Source organism: Perca flavescens, chromosome 2 (genome assembly GCF_004354835.1).
Source record: "Perca flavescens isolate YP-PL-M2 chromosome 2, PFLA_1.0, whole genome shotgun sequence".
NCBI classification, from domain to species: domain Eukaryota; kingdom Metazoa; phylum Chordata; class Actinopteri; order Perciformes; family Percidae; genus Perca; species Perca flavescens.
The window spans coordinates 14,453,706-14,477,058 of NC_041332.1; the positions used below are offsets into that span (position 1 = coordinate 14,453,706).

The 23,353-nt window shown below is 43.8% G+C and overlaps 2 protein-coding genes across 6 annotated transcripts in view; one reads left to right on the plus strand and one right to left on the minus strand.

The window, feature by feature from the left end:
• Positions 1-16,698, minus strand: part of ldb1b (LIM-domain binding 1b) — a 34,392-nt gene extending 17,694 nt beyond the window's left edge. Inside the window, exons 1-3 of one of the 4 annotated variants that reach the window (XM_028601359.1) lie at positions 16,594-16,698; positions 11,231-11,434; positions 5,940-6,116 (exon numbers count right to left, since the gene is read on the minus strand). In XM_028601359.1, coding sequence (XP_028457160.1) covers positions 5,940-5,967 — 28 coding nt within the window. In that variant the 5' untranslated portion in view covers positions 5,968-6,116; positions 11,231-11,434; positions 16,594-16,698. Of the gene's footprint in view, positions 1-5,939; positions 6,117-11,230; positions 11,585-11,808; positions 11,973-15,932; positions 16,166-16,593 lie in introns of those variants that run through there. The other 3 variants (XM_028601373.1, XM_028601367.1, XM_028601350.1) reach the window with 3 other exon arrangements.
• LOC114570765 (peroxisome proliferator-activated receptor gamma coactivator-related protein 1) lies at positions 15,716-23,145 on the plus strand. 2 transcript variants are annotated; one of them, XM_028601313.1, is made up of 11 exons: positions 15,716-16,172; positions 17,889-17,993; positions 18,175-18,324; positions 18,540-20,265; positions 20,386-20,439; positions 20,526-21,453; positions 21,541-21,753; positions 21,880-21,940; positions 22,032-22,153; positions 22,283-22,434; positions 22,750-23,145. In XM_028601313.1, exons 1-11 carry the CDS (start codon positions 16,077-16,079, stop codon positions 22,848-22,850), a joined length of 3,708 nt encoding a protein of 1,235 aa, XP_028457114.1. In that variant the 5' UTR covers positions 15,716-16,076; the 3' UTR covers positions 22,851-23,145. The 2 variants fall into 2 exon arrangements, with proteins under 2 accessions (XP_028457114.1, XP_028457105.1); XM_028601304.1 differs by having other exon boundaries at positions 15,719-16,172; positions 21,877-21,940.
• Positions 23,146-23,353: the final 208 nt, after the last annotated feature.

The window sequence follows — 23,353 nt, forward strand, 5'->3', positions numbered from 1 at the left end:
ATCTTTTTTTAGGGCACCACTCTATAAATGAACCAAAAATACTTGAAAATACTTTTACTGATTTACTTTTATTACAAAAATAATTATCATACGCACAATTCCATCAAACCTAAATCTCTCAAATTGCACCCCATATACAACGCAATTTGCTGTGTTTCTGTTCTTGTGCAATAAACTTAAAATATTTTTTAATGCAATCTTTCTATTTGGTCGAGATTATGGGAACCCCATACCGGGCTTGTACATAAGGAGAATCAGATGATCAAACAGCACCAAGGTCTACAGGTAACCTCAGTCTGCAAGCTTTGATTATGATTATTATGTTTGCTATAAACATCGCTCTTCCAGCTTGCCTGACTTTGTTTTGTAATTACTATTATCAAAACGGCCATCATAATTAAAAATGATACCTACACTGCTTCATGGCAATATTTCATTTTTATATCCTTTTTGCATTAATGTAATAAAAATATCTTCACTTGTCATGTATTTCATTCTCTGGACTTGCTAAACACAGACATTTCCATGTGGTTATTTTATCCATAAACATTCAATTTGCAGAATGCAGAAAATGTACTACTGACTTTAATATCATTACACATACCATCATGGAGGATTTTCTTATCGCCCACCCCTGGTTAATAATAATAAAAAAATATAATAAATAACAAAACACTCATAGGGGCATTGTTTTTGTTGCATAATGAGTACTTAATTGAAGTATTTTGGCATTTTTGTATAGCTTCTTTAACTTGAGTAAAAGATCCGAATACATCTTCCACCACTGCTTATCTTATCTGTCCGACAGACAATTGTTATTGATGCAGCTCCTTTGCAAGAGCAAATAAAAGCACAACAACTTTACATAAAAGAACAATAATCAAAGTTGTTATGCAAATTAGCTTTATAAGCGAAACTGTATGCAAATGACGCTGTTGTGATCATTCTCCATTTGATTTACAGTCAGGACTTCACCATGCATCATCACAGGGGGAAATTTGAACTGACCTACAATCAGAGGCTGTCCTTTGACGGCAGCGCCCTCTTGTGGCCACAGTGAGCCAGTTTGTTTTCATGTATTTTCTCACTCGCTGGGTGAATTCCCTACTCAGGATTTTCTCTGGCAGGAGAACACAGACACACTGCAACAAGGGAACTTCAGCAGCCAGCGTGTCACATGTCAGTACAGGCCAATGGGAGAAGGGATTAAATCAGAAAGAAGGCTCTGTTGTGTGCCAGTTTGTCAATAATGTATATCATCTGTGTTTCATAAAAAAGTATGTCCTAAAAAAAATGACATTAATTAATTATTAACATAATTGATATTATAGCAACTTAATGATCTGCATTATTGGCCATCATCTTTTTCGTCCTCGCACTGTCATTTCGCAGGTGGCTTAGCCTTTAAGAGTGTTTGTGTGTGTGTGTGTGTGTGTGTGTGTGTGTGTGTGTGTGTGTGTGTGTGTGTGTGTGTGTGTGTGTGTGTGTGTGTGTGTGTGTGTGTGTCTTTAAGATGTGTGTAGCCGGTGGCTGGTGTCAGCTGACAGCTGTGTGAAGGGAGATGACAGTGCCCTGATGCTGCGTTCTCTGTTCTCTGGGAGCCATTTTGTCTGTCTCTGATCTCAGAGTCAGGTCTGCCCCCCCAGCCAATCACGTCACCGCTCAGCCTTGCAGAAAACATAGAAACACAGTCTGATCTCTCTCTCTCACTCTGTCTCACCCTCTCTCCCTCCCACCCACTCCTCCTGTGCTCCTTCGGTGCTCATCTCCCACTTGCCTCTCTTTTCTTGGCTCTTCTGCTCTCTGCCTGCCCATCACTCCCCCCCTCTCCTCCCTCCATCACCTCTCTTCTCTCCTGTTTTCTCTTTCTTGCCACCCTCCCTCCTCATCTTCCTCTACCTCTCTCTTAATCCACATCTCTCCTCAGTATCTGCTCACTCCCTCTCTCCTTCCCTCCGTCACACCCTCCTCCTCTTCAGCCTCTCTTGTTGTGCAACCCGTTTCTAAACAGCTCAGCCTTTGTGCTTTTTTGTCTGTTGCCATTTCAGCCGGGATGCAGTCTTTACTCATTTTCCTCCAATCAGGGACACCATGTGACTCTCTGCATGAGAGGGCACAGTCCCTTCCCCCTTCTCTCTTCCCTCACTCTCTCACTCTTCTCTCCCCTTCTCCTCCCTCCTCAGCCCCCACCCCTCCCCTCCCGTCCCCTCATCTAGCCAGCCAGCCAGGCAACATACGCTAGCAATCAGGGGAGTCAAAGAGAAAGAGTTGGTGAGGGGAGGAGGGAAAGGGTAAGGAAGGATGAAGGTATATACACACTGCTTTGTGAAACAGTGTGCGGGGGGTGGGGGGTGTGGGGGGGGGGATAGAATATAAGTGAAGGAGTTGGGGTTGAGGGGGGGGTAATGGGTTTGGGTAGAGTCCGATTGACCACAAAGCACAAAACTTCTGTAGAGAGCATACTGTATTGTAACTTCTGTTCCTGAATGTATCGCAGCTTGGAGCACACACTGCTTTACTGTTCATGTCATCCACATGTTGGGGCACATGCTGCGTGTGTACACACACACACACACACACACACACACACACACACACACACACACACACACACACACACACACACACACACACACACACACACACACACACACACACACACACACACACACACACACACACTCTGAGCCCACACAAGAAGTGGGAGGATCCTTCAGTGTTAAACACGGCTCTGGAATGTAAACAAGGAGGGAAAGAGAAGAGGAACGACTACAGAGAGTAGTACTTTGTAGTTTTATAATATATTATATTTTCTATCATCATCTAGCATCTCTCAACCCTCTCTAGGTGTTTAAAAATGTATATATGAAAGTTGAGCGGGATAACTTGGCTTAAGTGTGAAAATGAAGCAGCATCACTGTATAGGGTCAAGCTTCGGGTTCATTTAAAGTTGACATGAGTGAATGGAAGTGATTTTCCATATTCAGAGGGAGTGTTTACGTTGATTTTTGGTTACATCATGTTGTATAGGCGAAGTTTTATGCACCACACACATCGTTTCAGGCTTCCAGGTTTGCATGATAGAATATAAATGAATGACTTCTTGGTCTTTGAAAAAGTTCAAACATTACTTGTGATGCCTTTTTAAAGTTATAGGTAATTTCCATGGCGTCAAATAAGATTGGAGAAGCAACTCTACGCTCCTTTTTCCTGTAAGTTGAAAATAAATGTGGAGAAAAACTGAAAAAGGGAGAATCCCTAAAATGGAGAGACTCAGGCGAAAAGAAAGGGGAACACCAGAGAGAACAATATGAGAGCAAAAGTGGAGCGCACAAGAGTGCGGTCATAACGTCATTTTGGAAATTTCCATGACCACGTTGATTAAGTATGCAATCTAACCACAAGATAGCTAAGGCCCGGTTCTAAACAAACGCTCCCGCCTCTGCTGTGCAGGCTTGTTTAACGGCTGAGGTGGCAGCGTTTGCCTTCATAGCACGGGGTGCTGCGCAGAGATTAAAAACACAAGCGTGCACACACACAGACACATTTAACACTGGTACACTACATTTCCCTATGCCATTGTGTGTTCAAGACAAATTGTCATCTGGTGTGTCTAGAGAGTTTGTCCTTGCTGATACCTAATCTGTCTGGTTTGATCACAGTGCCAATCTCTCTCTCTCTCTCTCTCTCTCTCTCTCTCTCTCTCTCTCTCTCTCTCTATTTCTACATCCTTCTTTAATCATGTGTTGTTCCATCATCCATTCATCTATCTGCATACAACTCTAGAGGCCAGGATGAGTTGGCATTGTCTCTTAATTTGCTTTTCTAAACTTTCCGCCTTTGAAATAATCTGTCAGCAAAAGAGTTTCCAAACCGCAATACATGGAACCAGTTAGAGTTTCCATCTTTCTAATGATTAAAGTCGAGACTGGCAACAGGGGAATCTGATACTGGATGTGTGGTTGGCTAAATTTCTGTATCCACATCCCGGCTGTTTGAGGGGTTGACCACAGCGGCCTGGTAGCCAGGAGAGAAGAGGCCTACAGCACCACACACACACACACACACACACACACCTAAAAAACACACACACACCTAAAAACACACACACACACACACACACACACACACACACTCACTCACACTCACACTAACCTCGGTACTAACCTCTTTGTTTCAATGAGTGAAACTAACCATTCCTACAATTTTGATGCAAAAACATAGTGTGCATTACTTTGCATTAGCAGCAGCAGTACTATCACACTTCCTCTCCTGCTGATGTATATTATGTAGTAGTAGGTTCTAAACACATCTATCATGATTTTGAATACATTTTCAGCTATAGGATTATATTTCATGTCCTACACGTCTTATCAGGAGTGCAACATAAATTGCTGTAACACTTAATATATTGCTCCAGGCTCAGCAGCACAGGGTTTATTCCTAGACCTTGATTCCGCTTTTTCTTTTCCTTTCCTCCTCTGTCTGGTTAAAGCTAATAAAATGAAAAGAATTATCTGTTTGCTGTCAGGCACTCGACACCTAAACACAACAGTTTGGGGACTGCAGGGAGTTCCTCAGCCTTCACATATGGCGAACAAGTCGCACACCTCTCAATATGGTGGTCTAATATGATGGATATTACTCCCTGCAGGTGGCTCTCGGTGGCTCAGCTCCCAGAAGCCCAGACGCTGTTACTCAACTTTAACCAATTTTATTAAAAATAGTGACAAGCACAACTCTGACTGCAGAGTTTTGTTATGTTGTTGATTTACTTTTAAGTTAGGCCTGAAATGAAACTGGGTTGTCTGTTCTAATTCTCAATGGGTCAAGAGAGGACAGAGACACGAGGGGAAGTGGATGTGATTGAAAGCAGCAGCAATAAATAAATGGTGAGGCGAGTGATTGTAACATGTGAGACAAGGTCAGTACATCTCTCCCCTTCTACCTCTCACAAATGCACTCACTGACCTATCATGACTTCAAGAAGAAAGAGAAGGACTTCTGGGCAAAAGAAGATGGAAACAAACAAGGCCATTATACAACAACGAGTTTAGGAGTTACATCTTTAGGAATGCTGAAACTGATTACCAGGCAAACAAATACAGTGATGCTGCATTTTCATGTCAATCAAAAAAAAAAAAAAAACTCAATCAATCTGAATAAGAAGTATCTGACTGTATCGTCCTCATCACACTCACGCACACACATGCATCCTAAAATGATATACTCCTGTGTGAGCTGTGAAACAAACACTCAGTATTAGCTTGTGTGGGACGAGGTGCAGAATCAATCATGCAAGCCTTTGATCCGAGCCAGTGACCTTTGCCCTTTAAATGTCACACTTTGATCCTTCTTTTTTTCTCTCTTATGATATCGCTGCATGAGAGGCCAGTCAGTTTTTTTTTTTACACTGTGGATAAGTGAGTGTAACATCTTTACCGACTTTAAAAGAGCTCTGTTGTTAACCCGGGCCATCAGTCAGAAATCATCACTCGCAGCAGCAGAAGCAACAAGAACAAAAACAAACCGGCGGAGGAAGAGAAGAAGTATAGCATTAGTGGTGCCATAGCAACAACTGCCGACAAAGATCTTTTTCTCCTTAATCTCCAAACTAAACAGTAAAATTCACTTTTGTTGTCAGACTGAAGAGAAAAAAAAGTGAGAATGAAACAGGCTGCATTTTGATCCATCTATTCTAGTATTTTCTTTGCTCTCCATCCTCTCAGCCATCACACAGGGTGACCTCCCATGAGCCTTTGCAAACAGAGCCCCAGGGCCCCTCTCTCCCTGCCTTCTCTGCCCCTGTCACGCCACGGCAGCGGCTGTACTCACCAACCAAAATATAACAACAACGACCTGAAAAAAGTCAGCTGCTGGCAACAGCAGCAGCAGCAGGGCTGTTGTTAACGGCAACCATCACCGCGGCAGCTACTTACCGGGACATGCGCAGCCGCCCACGGACATCTTCTCACATGTCTGGTGTGAATCCGATCAGAATGATGGTGGTGGTTCTGTTATCCTCGCTCTCTTCCTCTCTCTTCTACTCTCTCCTCTTTCTCACCAGTCACTGCTGCCGCCACTGAGGCTGCTCACATGAGCGTCTGTTATCCCCACTGTTCACATACACACAGACACACACACACCACCAGGGAGCAAAGGGAGGGAGGGAGGGAGAGAGGGAGGAGAGAGGGAGTGAGGGAGGGAGGAGGAGAGAGTGACGACGAGGGAGGCAAAGAGAGAAAGAGGGGAAGAAGAGGTTAAAAAAGAGCACAAAGGATCGAATTCTCTCAGTTGTAGCTGTACACTGTGAATCGCACCGTGGTGTGTGTGTGTGTGTGTGTGTGTGTGTGTGTGTGTGTGTGTGTGTGTGTGTGTGTGTGTGTGTGTTAGAGTGAGAAGGATTCTGTTCCTGCCTCTGCTCTGCCCTCACCCTCATCAGACCTGCAAATTACAGCTCAGGTGGGAGGAGAGGGAGAAAGAGAGGAAGAGGAAGGGAGGGAACGAGAGGCTGAGTGCTTGAGAGAGAGAGAGAGAGAAAGAGAGAGAGAGAGAGAGAGAGAGAGAGGACTGTCAAAGTGACCTGAGAGGCAGATTTGAGAGAATAACAAGCATGTGATGTGGGTCCTTTTTTTCTCCTTTAAATATGTAGAGGCTGTTTTTCACCGCTGCTGCTACACACACACACACACACACACACACACACACACGTACAGAAGTGCACACATGAAGGTTTAAATGATCTTCGGGAAATCTGGCTGTGTGTGTGTGTGTGTGCTGCAGCCATCTGAGTGGCTTGTTACCATCCAGCGAAGGTCTGCTACATGGCAGGGAGGGCAGGGAGGGGGGAGGAGGGGGCGATTGACGTGCCTCCGCTCTCTCTCTGTCGTCTCCCTTTCTCGCCCATTCACTCTCTCGCTCCGTTAGTCTTTCTGTCTGCATTATGCCACACAGTGTTGCTCCCTCGCTTTACTCATCTTCCTGTCTACTGGGCCATTTATCTCTCCTGCCCTGCCTCCCCCCTCTCCTCCCCTGCTGCTCCTCTCTTTCCTTACTACTCTTTCTTCTGTTATACCTGTCCCCTCCCACTGTCTCATCACGCTCTAATATGTCTTCCATCACTATGTCATTTGTCTTTCTCCGTTAGATGCACAAGTTTGTGTATGTGTGTGTGTGTGTGTGTGTGTGTGTGTGTGTGTGTGTGTGTGTGTGTGTGTGTGTGTGTGTGTGTGTGTAAGAGAGAGTCGCCAACGGACATGCTCCTTCATGTTGCCATGAACATGGCTACTGTAGTTCATTTTGAGTCCATCACACATAAATCGTCCTGCTGCTGTAAATACTCTCTACAGTATAACTTACTGCCACACCAAATGTGTAATAATCCAGCGCTGAAAACAGTCCCTAATAATATGTAATATAATAATGCACAATTTACACCTGTTTGAGTAACATTTGCTAAAAGCTACAATGCCCAGCCGCTTAAGGACATTTTTTTTTTTTTTTAAATTAAAGCAATTATTTTCAAGAATTAGATCTTCAATACCAATTGGCTTGGAGCTGAGTGCTACAGTCAGGGTAGGGAAGTCAGAAATGATTCAGAGACAAGCTAACGCAGTGTTTTGTCTTCTCATGGGATTTGTTGATAATATGAAAAGTATAGAATATTGACAGTTTTATCCTTTAAATTACTGGTTCCCAACCTGGGGCTGGGAGCTCCAAAAAGGGTCGCAAGATAAAGCTAAGGAGTCATGAGATGATTAAAGGAATAGTTAAACATTTTGTGGAATAGATATGATGTGTTAATTAGTGAGTTTTTTGGTAGCTGGGTTTAGTCAGACTCACTCTTTCCCCCGTTTCCAGGTCTTTATGGTAAGCTAGTCCCATTTCCACTACATGGTATGGCACAAACTCTCATCGATTGCTCTTTTTTGGTTTCCATTTGCAAAAGTTATGGCTAGTACCTGGTAGTTATTTTGGTACCACCTCGGTCGGTGGAGGTTCCAAGTGAGCTGAGCCGATACTAGAAGGTGGAGTTAAAACACTACAGACCACGGATTGGTCAGAGAGAACCGTCACTAGCGCAACATGGGTAATCCTGCACAAAGCTGCCATTTTTAAAAACCGTCAATAGTGATCGCAATAAAAATGGCAGCCTGCAAAATTAAGCACTACCTAACTGGAAAGGGAAAATCTTTCTTAACCCATATTCCACTACACCTATAACAAGAGGTCACAAGTAGACATTGCTTAATTTTAAAGGGCGTGGACTGAAGTCAAAAAGGTTAGTGACCTCTGCTTCACACAACACAGACAGTATATATGTATATATTTTAAATCTTCAAACCATTTCAAAAGGTCATGACCCCAACTAAACCCACAACACACATACTTACACCTCAAAAGACTACGTGTATATACATTACAGTAGACAAACACATGCACATGGCTAAGACAGAAAGCTAAATGTAGGATTATATATATATATATATATATATATATATATATATATATATATATATAGACATTCTGCGCTGTTTCCCTCAAAAACTACATCACAGAGTTTCGTTAAATCAGGTTCTCTCTTTACACGCAACGAGGAACACAAGTCTGCATAGATTGCCTCCTCCACATATTTCTACTTCCCTTTTTTAAGACACTTGCTCTTTGTCTCCCTCCCTCTCTTCCTCGCCCTCTGTCTCATTAGGCAGTATCTCAATTTGAGGAGGAGAGTGTTAAGCCAATCGGAGAGGGGAAGAAAGAGCAGAGGAAGGAGGGAGACGGTGAGAGGAGAGAGACAGAGAGGTTGCAGGAGTATGAGGGCAGAGATGGAGAGAGAGAGAGAGAGACAGAGGAAAAGAGAGGCGATGGATGGATGGATGGATGGATGGATGGATGGAGGGAGGGAGGAAGGGAATAAATAGCTCTAGCGCACTCGTCCCCCATTACCCCGGGAGGGCACTGTCGCCATGGCAATGTGGCAGAAAAAGGATAGCACAAGCATGATGAGCATGATGAGCTACACACACACACACACACACACACACATAAATGAAAACTGTGATTCACACATATCTACCCACAATAACAGTTTCACGGAGACAGTTTTGACAAGTTCATACTTTCAAGCGGATGTGTGCACAAATCACACACTCTTACACCTTACCATGATTATTCTCTCTCTCACACACACACACACACACACACACACACACACACACACACACACACACACACACACACACACACACACGCACGCGCGTCAACAGTTTGCAGCAGAGACCCAAGTATGAAAGACAGACAGTACAAACAAACAAGAAGGTGAGGAAAAGGCATCAGAGAAAAAATTACAAAGGGGAACAGGAAAGCAATTTCTGCTGTTTCCTGCTGTGACTTACATTCCCCCTAAAATGTTTCCTCTGTTCTTTTTTTCTTTTTCTTTTTTTGATTCATGTATGTAATTATTGTGTTGTACAGTACATTATTGTACTGTGAGTTTTTTTTTTTTTTTCCTTGCTTTTTTTAAGTATAGTTAAAGATGGAAAGAGAGCAATAGAAAGTAAAGGATGGAAGTTGAGAAATAAAGGAAGAACACTGAGAACAGTGCCTGTTGGGGGACATTATACATTACATACAAGCAATATTTTACACTTATGTCTTTTTTTTTTCCAAGTACATTTGCCATTAAGCCCAGCCTTCCATAGTTTTTAATCTATATGTGAGTTTCTCCATCGTTTGAATGTCACTGATAGTGGTCAGCCATTGTATGTGTTCAGGTGCATCAGTCTGGAGCCAGTTCTTAGTGATGGCCTTTTTTGCGGCCGCAAGAAGAATCTTGACCAAATATTGGTCTCCTTTATGCACAGATCCTTCCAAATATCCAAGGTACAGAACCAGACAGGTTTGGGGTATGTTGTAACCTATTACCTCACATATCAAAGAGTGTATACGATTCCAGAAAGGTTGTATTTTCGTGCAACTCCAAAACATGTGTTTATGGTTTGGATCCATACAATTGCATTGTCTCCAGCAGGGTTGTTGAGTATTTATGAGTTTGCTAGTAATCTTGGGCGTGATGAAAAAGCGAATTTGGTTTTTCCAAATGAATTCAGGGATATATATATATTTATTTTTTTTAAGATTATTTTTTGGCCATTTTAGGCCTTTATCAAATATGACAGCTGAAGATGTGAAAGGGGAAAGAGAGGGGGAATGACATGCAGCAAAGGGCTGCAAGTCAGAGTTGAACCTGCAGCCACTGCGAAAAAGACTGAGCCTTTGTGCATGGGCACACGCTCAACCAGGTGAGTTATCCAGGCGCCCCATATTTGTCTTTTTTTTTCTCATTACACACTCTATTACTCATTTCAATCTTAACCACAAATGTCAACCTCATGGTGGCGCTAGAGGAAAAGTCAGGGCATAACCAAAGTCAGTGACCATCCAATGGTTGCAGATATATTTTAGTGTGGACCAAAGTGGTGGACCACAAACCGACGTAGCCATTGGGCCATGCTGCTAGCATGGCTAAAATATTGATTAGTCCAAGTGTGATTGGATTTTGATTTGGTCAGATTGATCCTATCTAGTCTATCCAAGGTAAATAGTGGCCCCTGCTGGACCCCAATCATGTCTCTGTGACCCCTCTGACCGGCAACAACAATGTGCTTTGGCAGGTTCAACCATATCAGTTTGTCCACAGCTGCAGAGACAGAGTTCAGTTCCCAGTTCATTAATGTTGAAGGATTTGTACTTTGCCAACAAACTAACCATGCCTGCGACAAACAACAGGCCTGTTTCAATAATGAAACTTCAATAATGTAAGATCCAACACATTACAGACTAGTGGAAAAACACGACTGAAAAATGTCGCCCCACTGAGTAAAACAAATCACCTAAAGTTAGTAGACTGGAGTTAAAAATGGCTTTAGCGTCGCTCTCGGGCCTTTGTTGCAGCACACTTATCATGAAAAGTTGTTTGGATGGCAAATGTGGTGGTTAATTAGCTTGAGAAATCTTGTGTGCATCCAGCCTGAGGGCAAAGCAGAGAATGAAAGAGTCTGTTCTGAGACAGCCAGCCCTCTGTAAACTCTTATGTAAGGCTGAAACTGCATCCTGTTTCTCTCAGCTACATTATTGATACAGGCTTCTGTTACCACGCTGAGTGTGTTTGTGTGCATACGTGCCCGTGAACGTGTACACCTGTAAGTCACCTTGCCGAATAGTCTCTCACCTCTGCTGTTCTGTGGAAAAGGTGGTCTCCTCCAGCTGAGGTCTTGTCACTTTCTCTCCTCTCCTTTCCACCTCTCTGCATGCTCTCTTTTTCCCACTTGTAATAATGTAAGTCCCCTTCCTCCTCCTCTTTCTCTCTCAGGCCTTCATTTCTCACTAACAGATGTTCTCGGCACCATGTGGGAGGGCATTCCTTTCCTCTGCTCTGAAAGTTTAAAGAAAAGAGACTTACTTCACGTAAAGAAAAATTTAAACGGGAACGATGGCAACACAACTCCTAACCCAGCCGTCTCAGAGTAACGCCTGTGTGTCATGCTTGACCTTGTAAAGAGGGTGTCAAGTTAAAGATCAGGGTGCTTTTGCCTTTTATAAACACACTGCCCCCACCGTTACGCAATATCTGAAAGGTCACAGAAGTGCATGCACACATGCAAAACATTGCATGACTGAGCAGCCAAGTCAACTCGGAGTCATATACAAAAAAGCACACACACGCACACGCACACGCACACGCACACACACACACAGCAACAAAACATCAGCAAAGTATGATGAAGGCAGAAAGAGGAAATTGTATACCCGACTCCTCAAACCTCATGGGTTCAAAACATGCCAAACATGCCAAAAGAGCACTGTGGGAGTCCTCCTGCAGGTCAAGAGTGAGGAAGAGATGTGAGGCAGAAGGGAGGGGACAGAGTGATATAGAGAGAGGAGTAAATGGCACATAAGAAAAACAAGATAGAGATGTTTTTATTTTTTGACTCTTCTTCCTTTTTCCCTTCCGAGAATAAGAGTAAAGGCTGGCCCTCCGTAGAGTTTATGGGAATTAGGGAAAATGTCTGTTCATGAGTGAGTGAGTTTTACTTCTCCAACTAAAAACCGTAGCCCGAGTGTGGGGGTGGGGGGGGGGGGGTGGAAGGGGGACTGTGGATGGAGAGTGGGTTAAAAATGTGTGTGTGTGTGTGTGTGTGTGTGTGTGGCCATGTACTGACATGGTGGCTGGGCGCTGGATGCTACAGTAAGGTGACCCACTTACACACAATTCCCCCTCCTAAACACACACACACACACACACACACACACACACACACACATGCCTCTGCACGCTCCTGAACATAGTCGCACCTCACCCGCTGGAGACTGGAGGATGCTTTGGCCCCATTTCAGACAGTAATGTGTTTCAAGAGTTGTGGGTCGTGGGTTGTGTGTGTGTGTGTATGTGAGTGTGTGTGTGTGTGTGTGTGGAGATGTAGCAACGGTACAGAAGAAGACGTGGGATTGACAGATAAAGCAAAGTAAACAAAAAACCTAGAGAAGTCACTGAGCAGATGTCCTGTAGGGATAGATGCATATGGGTAGTACACACCAAGTGGGCCTGTGCATCAAAATAAATGAACAGGGAATACGTGGGACCTTGTTAAAGTGTGGGTATGTGAGCATATTTCTCTCCCAACTAATCTAGTACAGCCATTGACTCGGTGTACCGCCATGACATTCAGCAGAAAGGTCGACTCCTCGCTGGTATGCACGAGATAACAGGCCAGACACATCCATAGTCCTCCACAGACAAACAGGGAGATGATACAAGATAACAACACACAAAGCAAGAGGTGATGAACCTGAATTCATTTTGCATCCATTTCATTCAGGTATGAATATCTGAGTGGCATCCACTGTGGATAGGTGGCTCGCATGAAGCAATCAGCTCACTGGGAATTAACTCATTCACAATTTAGGGGGCTAAGTGTGAGCAGAAGTTAATGGGAGATGTATAATATCGCCATCTAGTGGAGAAAATAAAGCTACAGAATAATAACACCTACCCAACAAGAGGCTTCAGTAAAAAGTCCGTCATCAGTCAGTACCTCTAAATTGCTTTGTGAAGTGTAATATTTGTACCTTCCTGCAGTGAGGGTGCGACGCTCTTCTGACTATTGTGACAACAGCATGACAGCTAGTACACATTTAAAAAAAAGAAGAAATGAAAACGAGCGTGAAGCATGACAGGTCCATTGCACATTATGAACTTCTGCTCTGACGAGCTGATATGTGCACAAGAACTGTCAAACTATTACTTTCTTGCTTCTGTTGGCTTTCCCCCTGACAGGCCTTAAAGTACTCTATGTGACAGCTCTCCTTAAACATGCTGCTCCCAAGCCATTTGAACAAATATCTACATTTATTTTCTCCGTCTTTTTCTTGTGAAGAGTCTAGGTCATGTCACATGAATGTATGCTCTAAGCCTGTAAATTATGTGTACATTTTATTTAAAAGAATTACCAAATTGTGTATAGATTTGCATGCATTATGAATTACTGTTCTTAATGTGTGCGTAAAATTATTGAGAGATATATATACTAATTGTGTATTTTACATTGATGGGATTATTTCCTATAGTATGCTGCCTGGAGAATGTCCCTTTTGAGGGTTGTTAGGCAATTCTCCTTCACAAAATATATACTGTATCTTTATTTTTTAACGTGTAAATCAAGAAACTAAAAACAAACAAAACATCCATATACGACACTGCCCACACACTCTACACTGATACAACCTGACACTAGGTTAGTCAGGTTTGTAAATTAAGTATCCTACAGTCAATGCTTGAAAAAAAAAATTTAATTTCAACAAAAAATGGCTTTGAGTGAATCCTACTTAAATAAGTTAAGATAGATCACTAATTCAAATTGAATGAGTAGCCTATACTTTTAACTAAACATGCCATTGCTTTGTCATGTGTACTTCCCACCAAAATAAGTTCACCATTAAAAGTATGATTTTTATATTGAAATTGTGCAAAAATTCCCCAAATTCCCAAACTTAACTTCCCCTGGGAAATTTACCAAAAACTTGCAGACCCTTTGCAACCCTAGTTTGAATTAACAAAATCTCGCTCAAGCGAGATAGGTTTTAGTTAGTGAGTTTTAAAAGTGCTGGGAGCTGATTTGGTTACATTTTGGACAGAGTCAGGGTTGCCGTTTCTAGAAGGACCAGACTGAATAACCATTGCATAGAGGAGGATTTAAATGGGATGTTATGTTTTATATTTAAACTTCAACCAGAAGTTGTAACTGCTACTGCTCAGCCGGCCTCACCTGCTTAACGTGTGGCTGAAGATGTGATGTGAGGTGAAAAACATGATGTCAGTTGTTCAGCTGGCCTGGTTTGACCAGATTTATTAAAAGACAAACACTCCGACTCCTGTACAAATGATTAACTGTGTAGTGGAACAACTTCAGCATCACTGCACAATTGGACACAGGGTAATGGGTACTACTGTAGGAGATGAGAGGAAAACACTTGGCTGCTGTGCTAAATATGTAAATGTAATCAACCATCCAAAACCCATCATATGATTTGTCAGTGGAGCATGAGGTTTGGTGCTGCTGGGGGTCTTCATCAATTCAAACCACAGGTGAAAATGCTGCTTTAGCCAGCTGTGTTTATTATTTAAACATTTAGAATAATTATTCATTATGTCAGGTGGAACAGTGTGGAGCAGCGTGGGATGAAGTGGATACAAAAAGATTTATTATGAAACCGCGCTGGTTCTGATTCATGTGACTGCATGCAGGGCCTCAGCGAGACAGTAAGTCATGTGAACACAAGGGATAAACACACTCAAATGTATTCAATTATAATGATCTAGTGTGCAGTGCAAACGTTTTTGAGGCCTGAACACATTTTAATTAAGGCATACTGGACCTCCGTAGGTGCCATTTCAAGTGTAACGGGGTAGCAGCACTGTTGTTAGGCCCTGAAAGCAAACCACATCAAGGTGGAGGGTGTGTACACACATTAATCAGAAAAGTCAACACATCAATATTGCAATGTCTGAACATGCAGATAATCTCTGTTCTGGTGATGATGCAGGCCACAGGAAGCAGATACACTCTTTGCTATGCTATAAAACACCCCTCCAAGGAGGGATTCTATTATTGCATCGCATTATGTCTCCCATACTTTGATAGGCTACTGATGTTGAAGGATACTGATATTTTCATGATGTTCTAAGCAAATTTAAAATGTGAAACAATTGAGCACTTGGGTGAATTAAACAGCTTTACAGAGTGTTCTTTGCAATTTCAAGATAACTCCCAGTTACACTATTAGTGCTCTCTCTATAAAAGCCTTTTGCCATAAAGGGGAAAAAACTGATCCAAACGAATCATTCATTTTACAATGTGTGCGGGGGGGCTGATCTGTTGCTCACAACTTTTCAAAACTGTCTATTGTATTATATGGTACAGTTTGTTGGATTGGTCAGGTAGGCTTTTATAAAACCTCGGATATTGTATGGGTTATTGCTGCCGCCTGTCTGCTGTATGTTCATTGAATATAACTTGTGGTAAAATTGTCATTTGGGCGCAAGGTGTCGCTTTGGAGCAATAAATCAAATGTAAAATGTAAAAATCAAAAATCCTTCGAGCTATAATTCTGGTATGATTTAATTGCCGCTACTAACGTGATATGACAGTAGCTCAAAAAAACATTAATTAAATGCATTAGTTGTCACAGAGCTATGAAAAACGGTTTCCTTCATCAGACCATTTAGGCTATTTCTATCTACCGAATTTTACAAATAATCAATATAAATGCTGCGTTGAACCTTTAACTCCACGTATTTGCAGCCAAATAAAACCAGCAGCTCGTTTCGAAGAGAAAACTAATGGCAATCCAAAGGGAACATTGGAGACACATACAGCTGACCTTGGATCTGATTTCTACTCATCTCCTTAATCTCGCTCTACTGGAACTGGTGGTCTCAATCAGATCCCAGGTCGGTGTCCTCTGCGCGCTTCCAGTCGGTGGCCACCACGTGTCTCTCTCCGGCCTGCCAGCGGATCATGTGGAGCAGCAACATGGCGGCGCGGTGGAGGGGGGAAGACGGGGATTTAAATGCCGGCCGCAGTGACTTTCTGGCCAGCAACACTGCCAATGAGGTACTGGTTCGCTCATTTAAGCTAACAGACATCACAACAGCTGCAAACTAGCTAGTTTCGATGTTTTAATAGGTGGCTGTTTCGCGCCGCGCGAGGCCACATGCACGCATGGCGACACGTGGCTGAAACAGGCTTGTAGTACTAGGGAGGTAGTGACCAGGGAGTTGGCTAACCTGGTCGATCAATCTGCTGTTTGAGCCATGTAGCTACGGAAACATCTTAATGTCATTACGTCTTTGTGCGTGTTAAAAACAATCTCCACCGTCAAGGATTTACACGTGAACGCGGACCGGGGAGACCGGCTCATTTCCTCTGAAGCACAAGACGTTCCGATAAGGCTACACCCTCAGCACTGTCCTGCTCACTGGCACTGGCCCCTTTCCTTATTTAGTTTTTTCTTAAACAACACTCTTAACATTACCTTTCTTGTTTTGATGTGGCAAGCTTAATTCAAAGTTTCCAGGCAGGCACAGGGATAAACTGCTTTACTGTCACCTCTAAGAGCGTTTGGTTTAAATGCCTTGTAACCTTGCGGTTATAGATCGGACAGGCCCTGAGAGACGATGATGTGTAGGCCTATGACCCGCCTCTAGGGCCACTTGTCCCCTTAGTCTGCCTCCTACTTCCTAGCACACTTCTGTCCTGATAAAACTTTGGTTAGAGGCATTTGACAGTGTCTCTGTCCATGTTTTTGAATTAAGCCACAGAGATAGTTTTTACTCTCTACATACTGTATGTTCATGTCTATCTTTTATTTATTTATTGAGAACACATTCAAGAACATACAAGATGTCACAGAGAATACATTTATATAATACAATATAAACGTTATTAAAATAATACAAATAATAATAAAAAATAATGTGTCAAATTATTTATATAAATTAAATATATATATATATATATATATATATATATGTGTAATTTATTAATCAATAGGCATATATAAGAACAAAACAAAGAGGAACGAGGACTTCAAAAATAGGGGGCATAAATAAAAAGCAATAAGAAATATTTATATATTTATTTCTTGCTATTTCACGAGAGAACACTTTTAAGCATATATGTTCAGATGTGTCTGCTGCTGTTTTCAGTTTGGTCGAGCTGAAACGACCACACGACAGTCGATGAATCAGCAATCAATTCATTGTTGAAGTTCCTCTTAAGGAAAAATGACTGAAATTCAAATGTTGGGTTTTTTGTAGTATTTAATAGTAGGAAACTAAATGTCTCCGGTTTTGAACTGTTGGTCTGACAACACATGACATTGAAATACGTGAACTTTGGCTTTCAGAAGTTCACGTATCACATCACTATATTCTGATACGTTATAGACCAAATGATAAATCAAGTAAGTCGTCAGTTAATCGTTGCCGCCCAATATTTTTGTTTTATTTATTTAGTTTTAATTAGTTGAATGTCATTCTAATTTGAAAAAGACATGCATCCTTATTAATGCATTTATTCAGCAGAGCTGCTTCACTGTTTTTTCACTGCTGTATTTGAAGCATTGTCAGAATTGGCAGCTCTTCCTGTTTATGCTGCGAAAGTTAATTTTGAGCGTTTTGCATCCTGTGCCTCAGCTTCTGGTCACACCCAGAGGAAGGAGCGTATTGTAAGATTGCAGGAGGTAGTACTTAGACCAGACCAGTGTGCATTCAAATGAATTCAAACACATGGGTGTGATGTCATATTTGTGTGTTTGTGTCTCTGCAGTTGGTCCTGAGTAGACATGACATGGGAGGCATGGAGATGGACACACAGTCCTGCATGGATCACTCAATCCTGGCCATTTTTGAAGACTCCACTGTCGCGTCAGAGGTCAGAGTTAAAGCACATCATCACATTACATTGGAAGTTTAAAAGATGCCCCCCCCTCTTATTATGTTGTTGACACTGTTTCTATTGACTGTCCTTCAGGGTACAACATTGCCACTTGTTGGTAGAATATGAATTTGGCATGTAAATGAATAAATCTGGATACTGGTGCCCCCTTTTTCAGGATAAGAGTGGAGTGGAGGAAGAGAGGGAGACCCTGCTGTCTGCCCTGACCGAGATGCTGGACAGTGTGGAGGATGACAACGGGACTCCCTTTGACACCCTGCCAGACACCGAGCTCCTCACCCACCCAGAACGCAGGGACAACTCAGCGGTGGGTGCACACTCAGGAGCAATACAATTGCAGCAGTACTTCCTGGTTACACGGTTCAAATTCAGATTTAACTGTGAGCACCTCATGACGATCCCAGGAATTTGCCTGATGGCCTGATGCGCTTTACTTTGGACTTAGATGTCACATGATGGCGTAGATAAAGATGAGCCACATGCTCTTGTGTTCTGATTTTTGTCTTTTTCTCTTCTTTTTAGGAACTATCCCTTGCTGACAGACTTAGACCAAGATCCAGATCACCAAATGTAACATTCACAATAAAGATTGATAAAGGAAAGGAAGATGAGAGCAAAATGGAGAGAAACAGCCACCTGTTCAAACAACAAAGTCAAACAACGTTTCACTCTAAGGATAAGAAAGCAGAGGCCGAAGTCGAGATCTTCACCTCAACTTCTCTCGTCAACCTGGTGAAGCTCATGCACCCCTACTGCCTGAAGCTGCATGTGGAAGAGGAGGGGGATAAACTGAGGAACAATCGCACGTTATTCTCTCAGGAAGAGGTGTGGAAGTACGAGAGACCCAGTGAAGAGAGCGATGAAGAAATAAACGTTGTCTCTGATGATGAGGTAACTATGAAAGACACGGAGGAGGAAGAAGAGGGAGATGAAAAGAGAGATAATAACAACCTCTTAAAGAGTGCGTTGCTGAACGGAAACTCATCCAGAACTCCACCATCCAGAGAGAAGAAAAGGGTGAGCTTTGGCTCTGTTCAAGTGGTTTCATTTGATGAATCTGTGGAAAAGGGCCTGAATGAGAAAAATCTAACAAGTGGAACTGTGTCCGTTCTACTGAACTGCACCAAAGCACTCGGAAATCCTGCTGGCTCGGCACTCGGGCCCCAAACAACGTCCTCAGAAACGAACAGTGACCAGGCGGAGGTTCTGCCGCTTACAAGTGAGACGAAGGCCAAATCACTCAGCCTCCAACAGTACAGACAGCTGCGCCAAGAGAGACGGCCCCTGGTGGAGAAACAGGGGAACTCCACCACCAAGTGGCCCAGCGTTTCTGAGCCCCCGAAGGAGCTGACCCCCATCCTCTGTTCACAGGGCCAAAGACAGAACAGCTGTGGACACAAGGCAGCACACCATAATCCGGACGATGGAAGACGTGGTGCCGATCAGCTCCGTAGATCTCAAAGTCCTGCTCACAAGACCCGTTGCATCTCTGCTCCGCCCGGGCCTCACCCCTCAGACGCCAAACCGTCCACTTATCTACGTCGCAGCGGATTGAAGCGCCCAAGGACTGAACCCAAAACCATCTCACCTGCCAGTCTGCAGCCAGCCGCCACAGCTCATCCAAACGTTACTGGGCCTGAAAGCAAAAAAAGTCCAGTAAAGAAACCAACGCTGCTCAGTAGTGACCCCCCAAATCCCGTCCTCCTCCCCCTGCCAGTTAGCCGCACAACATCACCAACCCCTGGCCACTCCTCGTCAGAGTCCAACGCGGAGTTCCTCGACAGAGACTCAGAGCTTGACAGCACCAGGCACTTTCCAGGAATCCAAAATGAATCCTCAGGCACATCTCTTCAAAGACAGTCCTCCGCCTCGGGGCCGAAGCCCGAGGCGCTGTTACAGGAAATTAAAAACAAGCTCACCGAGATGGCTTCAGCTGTCTCCTCCAGACCTCCAGCACCGTGCCCGACCTCGACACGCTTCAAATCTTCCTCCGCGTGTAAGAAACCGCAGCCTCAAAGACGCAGCCCGAACCAGACCAAAGAAGCCGAGCTGGCACCAAAGACTCCTCCGTCGCCAAGTCCAGATACGGCGAGGCGTCCTTCCCTCGCGCCGCACTCAGGTCAGCCGTGTGCTCCCTCGCCCGTGAGGGAGACGTTGTCAGAGGTTGGCCCCAGTGGTTTCCCTTCGAAGGAACCGCTGCCCACTCTTCCGTTTGGCTGCGAAGTGCAGAGTGCAAAAGCTGACTCAGGTAAACCGTTGAGGCATGGCCGGTAATGTGACGTATGATGATGTATTGAGTTCACTGTGATGATGCTAGCAATAAGACATAAGTAATAATAAATAAATAAACTTTTCGCATCTACTTCAGGAATCGAAGCGCCTGATCTGACCAGCCTGCTGGAACAGTTTGAGGAAACACAAGGTGAGTAATCAGATTACTGGCAACACTGTATTGTCAGATACTGGTGACCAGTCTCGTGTAACCTCTTTTTATTCCTCCTCCTCCAGCTAAAGAGGGGACGGCGTGTGAGAACGAGCCGGAGCCCAAACTTGCTGCTTCACCTTCGTACTTGCGCACGGGTGGACACGCGGACACGGACAGAGCTCAAGGAACACAAAGCATCTCTGGGGAAGCGCTTGAACGTTTAAGCTCTTCAGGATCGCTCGGGTCCCCAAAACCCCTCAGGAATTCACCACATCGTCAGACGTCGGAGGGCGTGGGCGTCCCAGAGCCCCTCGGCACTAAAATCGTCCTGCGCACTCGACTGGATTGGCCAGCGAGACGCAAAAATCCTCCACCCAAGGCCATTCAGATAATCGACCCCCGCCCTCTACCGTCCAAGAAGACACACGCTCACCTGTCAGAGCTCCCTGCTGCTCACGCCTCCCCTCACGTGTATTCATCTGTAGCCTCCGATCACGACTACTGCGGCCCCGTAGACCACTTACTCTCAAGTGCTACTCAGCGTAGCAGAGCCCCTAAACTCAAGGATGTATCTAAAACCTCTGATGAATTGCAGATGACCACCCACGACTCAAGTGCTGCTGCTGCTTCTGCTGCGTGCAACAAACAGACCTCCACCAGTGAGGTCAGCGCCACCGTCCGAGCTGTTGAGAAATCCGCTGTGGCTGTGATGCAGCATCTCTCTGAGCGACCCAGGACCAGGTCAGGGGCAAGCCCGTCATCAGACTACGTTCTTTCAGACAACGGTGGCACAGAGCGAGGCTGTGGTTGTGCAGCTGAAGACACGACGGCCCCATGCAGCCTCCCCACCCCTCCGCCCAGCCCTCCTGCCAGAGGGCGGGAGGAAAGGAGATATCGGAGAAGATCGCCTCGTTCTGACTCCAGCTCCAGCTCTCGTTCCTCGTCGTCGTCGTCGTCGTCGTCGTCGTCAGCCTCCTCCAGCTCTGCATCGCCCTCTCCCAAAAGACAAAAGTAATCCTCTTCTGGTACGTTCAGTATTGGTCCTTCTCTGTCCTTAATTCTATGTCCCTAATTCTCAATTTTTCCACCCTGCTGCAGGCACCGTCACAAGCGTTCGGCGAGCAGCTCATGTTCGTCGTCGTCCCCCTCTCGCTCCATTTCCCGCTCCCCAACCCGCCGCTACAGGTGGTCTTACTCGAGATCGAGGTGCAGCAGGTCAAGATCCAGATCTTGGTCCCAGTCTAGGTCCCCGTCCAGATCCCGATCACCATCCCCGCGGGTTTGCCGTAGGCAGTGGGGAGACGTTTACAGGTCAGTTAATGCTGGAGTTTTCAATGTAGACATTTGATAAAAGGAAAAACAATTTTGTGTCTTTTCTATAATCTGTAATCTCAATCTCTGTCTTCCTCTCATCCCAACTCATCCTCCCGACAGCAGCAGAGAGTCCAGGAAGCTCAGGAGAGAGCACGAGATCAGGATTCAGAAACTTAAAGCTATAGTGAGTAAAGGTTACTGACATGTCAGCTGATGTGTTTGTGGTTTTATTTTTGGTTGAGTAATGAGTAATTCTAAAAACTCCTCTCTTATAGGATGAGCGCAGGGTGGTGTATGTCGGCCGCATCCGAAAGTCTATGACACACGACGAACTGAGGGAACGCTTCTCTCAGTTCGGAGATGTTGAATGTGTGTCGCTTCACTTTAGAGATAGAGGGTACGTTAAAAATCATACACTTGTAAAATTATGTTTTATGATGTTTTTTTATTGCCTTTACAGTGTTGTTTTGTACCATTTTAATCTGTATTTATCAGTATTAAAACCCTGCACCTTTGGTTCCCATAGTGACCACTATGGCTTTGTCACATTCTACAACATGGACGATGCCTTTGCAGCCATCGATAACGGCGGCAAACTACGGAAGCCCGATGAGCTCCCGTTTGACATCTGCTTTGGTGGAAGAAGACAGTTCTGTAACTCACACTACGCTGACCTCGGTGAGACTCAAAACCACAAAGTCAAACACAGCACTATACCATTTTCACTTGTTTAAGTAACTGTATAACTTTTCTTTTGGCGTAACCTGTCAAAGCCCTCTGACTGTTTTTTTTTAGCAAGCTGCACCATAGAAACTGTAATATAATATTTCTGGTACAATGTGGATTTATTAATTCAATCATTGGCCAAGTTTTTATCCAAATGTAATGCATATTTTAAACGAATTTCCAGAAAAGTGCCAAAAGAAAAAGCATTTTTAATGTGGAATTCATTGAACATAACATTGAGCCTATAAATGTCCCTCTCTCCATCAGATGCAAACAGAGATGCAGAGCCGTCTCCTGCCAAGAGCAGGTTTGAGGACCTCGACTTTGATTTGTTGCTGAAACAGGCCCAGAAAGGATTAAAGAGCTAGCAGAGCTGTGTGGGAGGACAAGAACGCCAAGTTTGATGTGGCAAAGATAGAAAGAACATTTGTTTTCATGAACCTCAGAGCCTTATGCTCAAACTTATGTAGCAAACTTTTGTATGTATGTTTTTTCATGTTTCCACTCTAATATGCATGCAGTTGAGTTTCTGATATGTAGCACTGTTAATTTGATAACATGTTATTAGTGGAACCCACTTAAGATTTTTGTTTCTTTCCATAACACTGATAAAGTTTTGTATATTTGTATATAAAAATAAAGGCTCTTAATTGTGTTTCCTGATGAACTTTAGTTTATTTGGTTTATTTTAAATCCAAAGAACCATGCCAGTGAGCCAGCATGCACAGTACCATGCGAGTGCTTTCACTATTAATGTTATTAGTTACATGTGTTTGACAAGTCAAACTGTCCGCTGCCACAGTACAAGCCAGTCTAAATCTCATCTGTTGCTACTATACCAGTAGTGACCCTCAATCCTGTTTCTTTAATT

Bases quoted from the DNA above. Each gene is read 5' to 3' on its own strand.
- LOC114570765 (XM_028601304.1), top strand. From the start codon at position 16,077: ATGTGGAGCAGCAACATGGCGGCGCGGTGGAGGGGGGAAGACGGGGAT. The intron at 16,173-17,888 runs GTACTGGTTCGC...GTGTCTCTGCAG, and splicing joins CCAGCAACACTGCCAATGAG to TTGGTCCTGAGTAGACATGA. The intron at 17,994-18,174 runs GTCAGAGTTAAA...CCCCTTTTTCAG, and splicing joins ACTCCACTGTCGCGTCAGAG to GATAAGAGTGGAGTGGAGGA.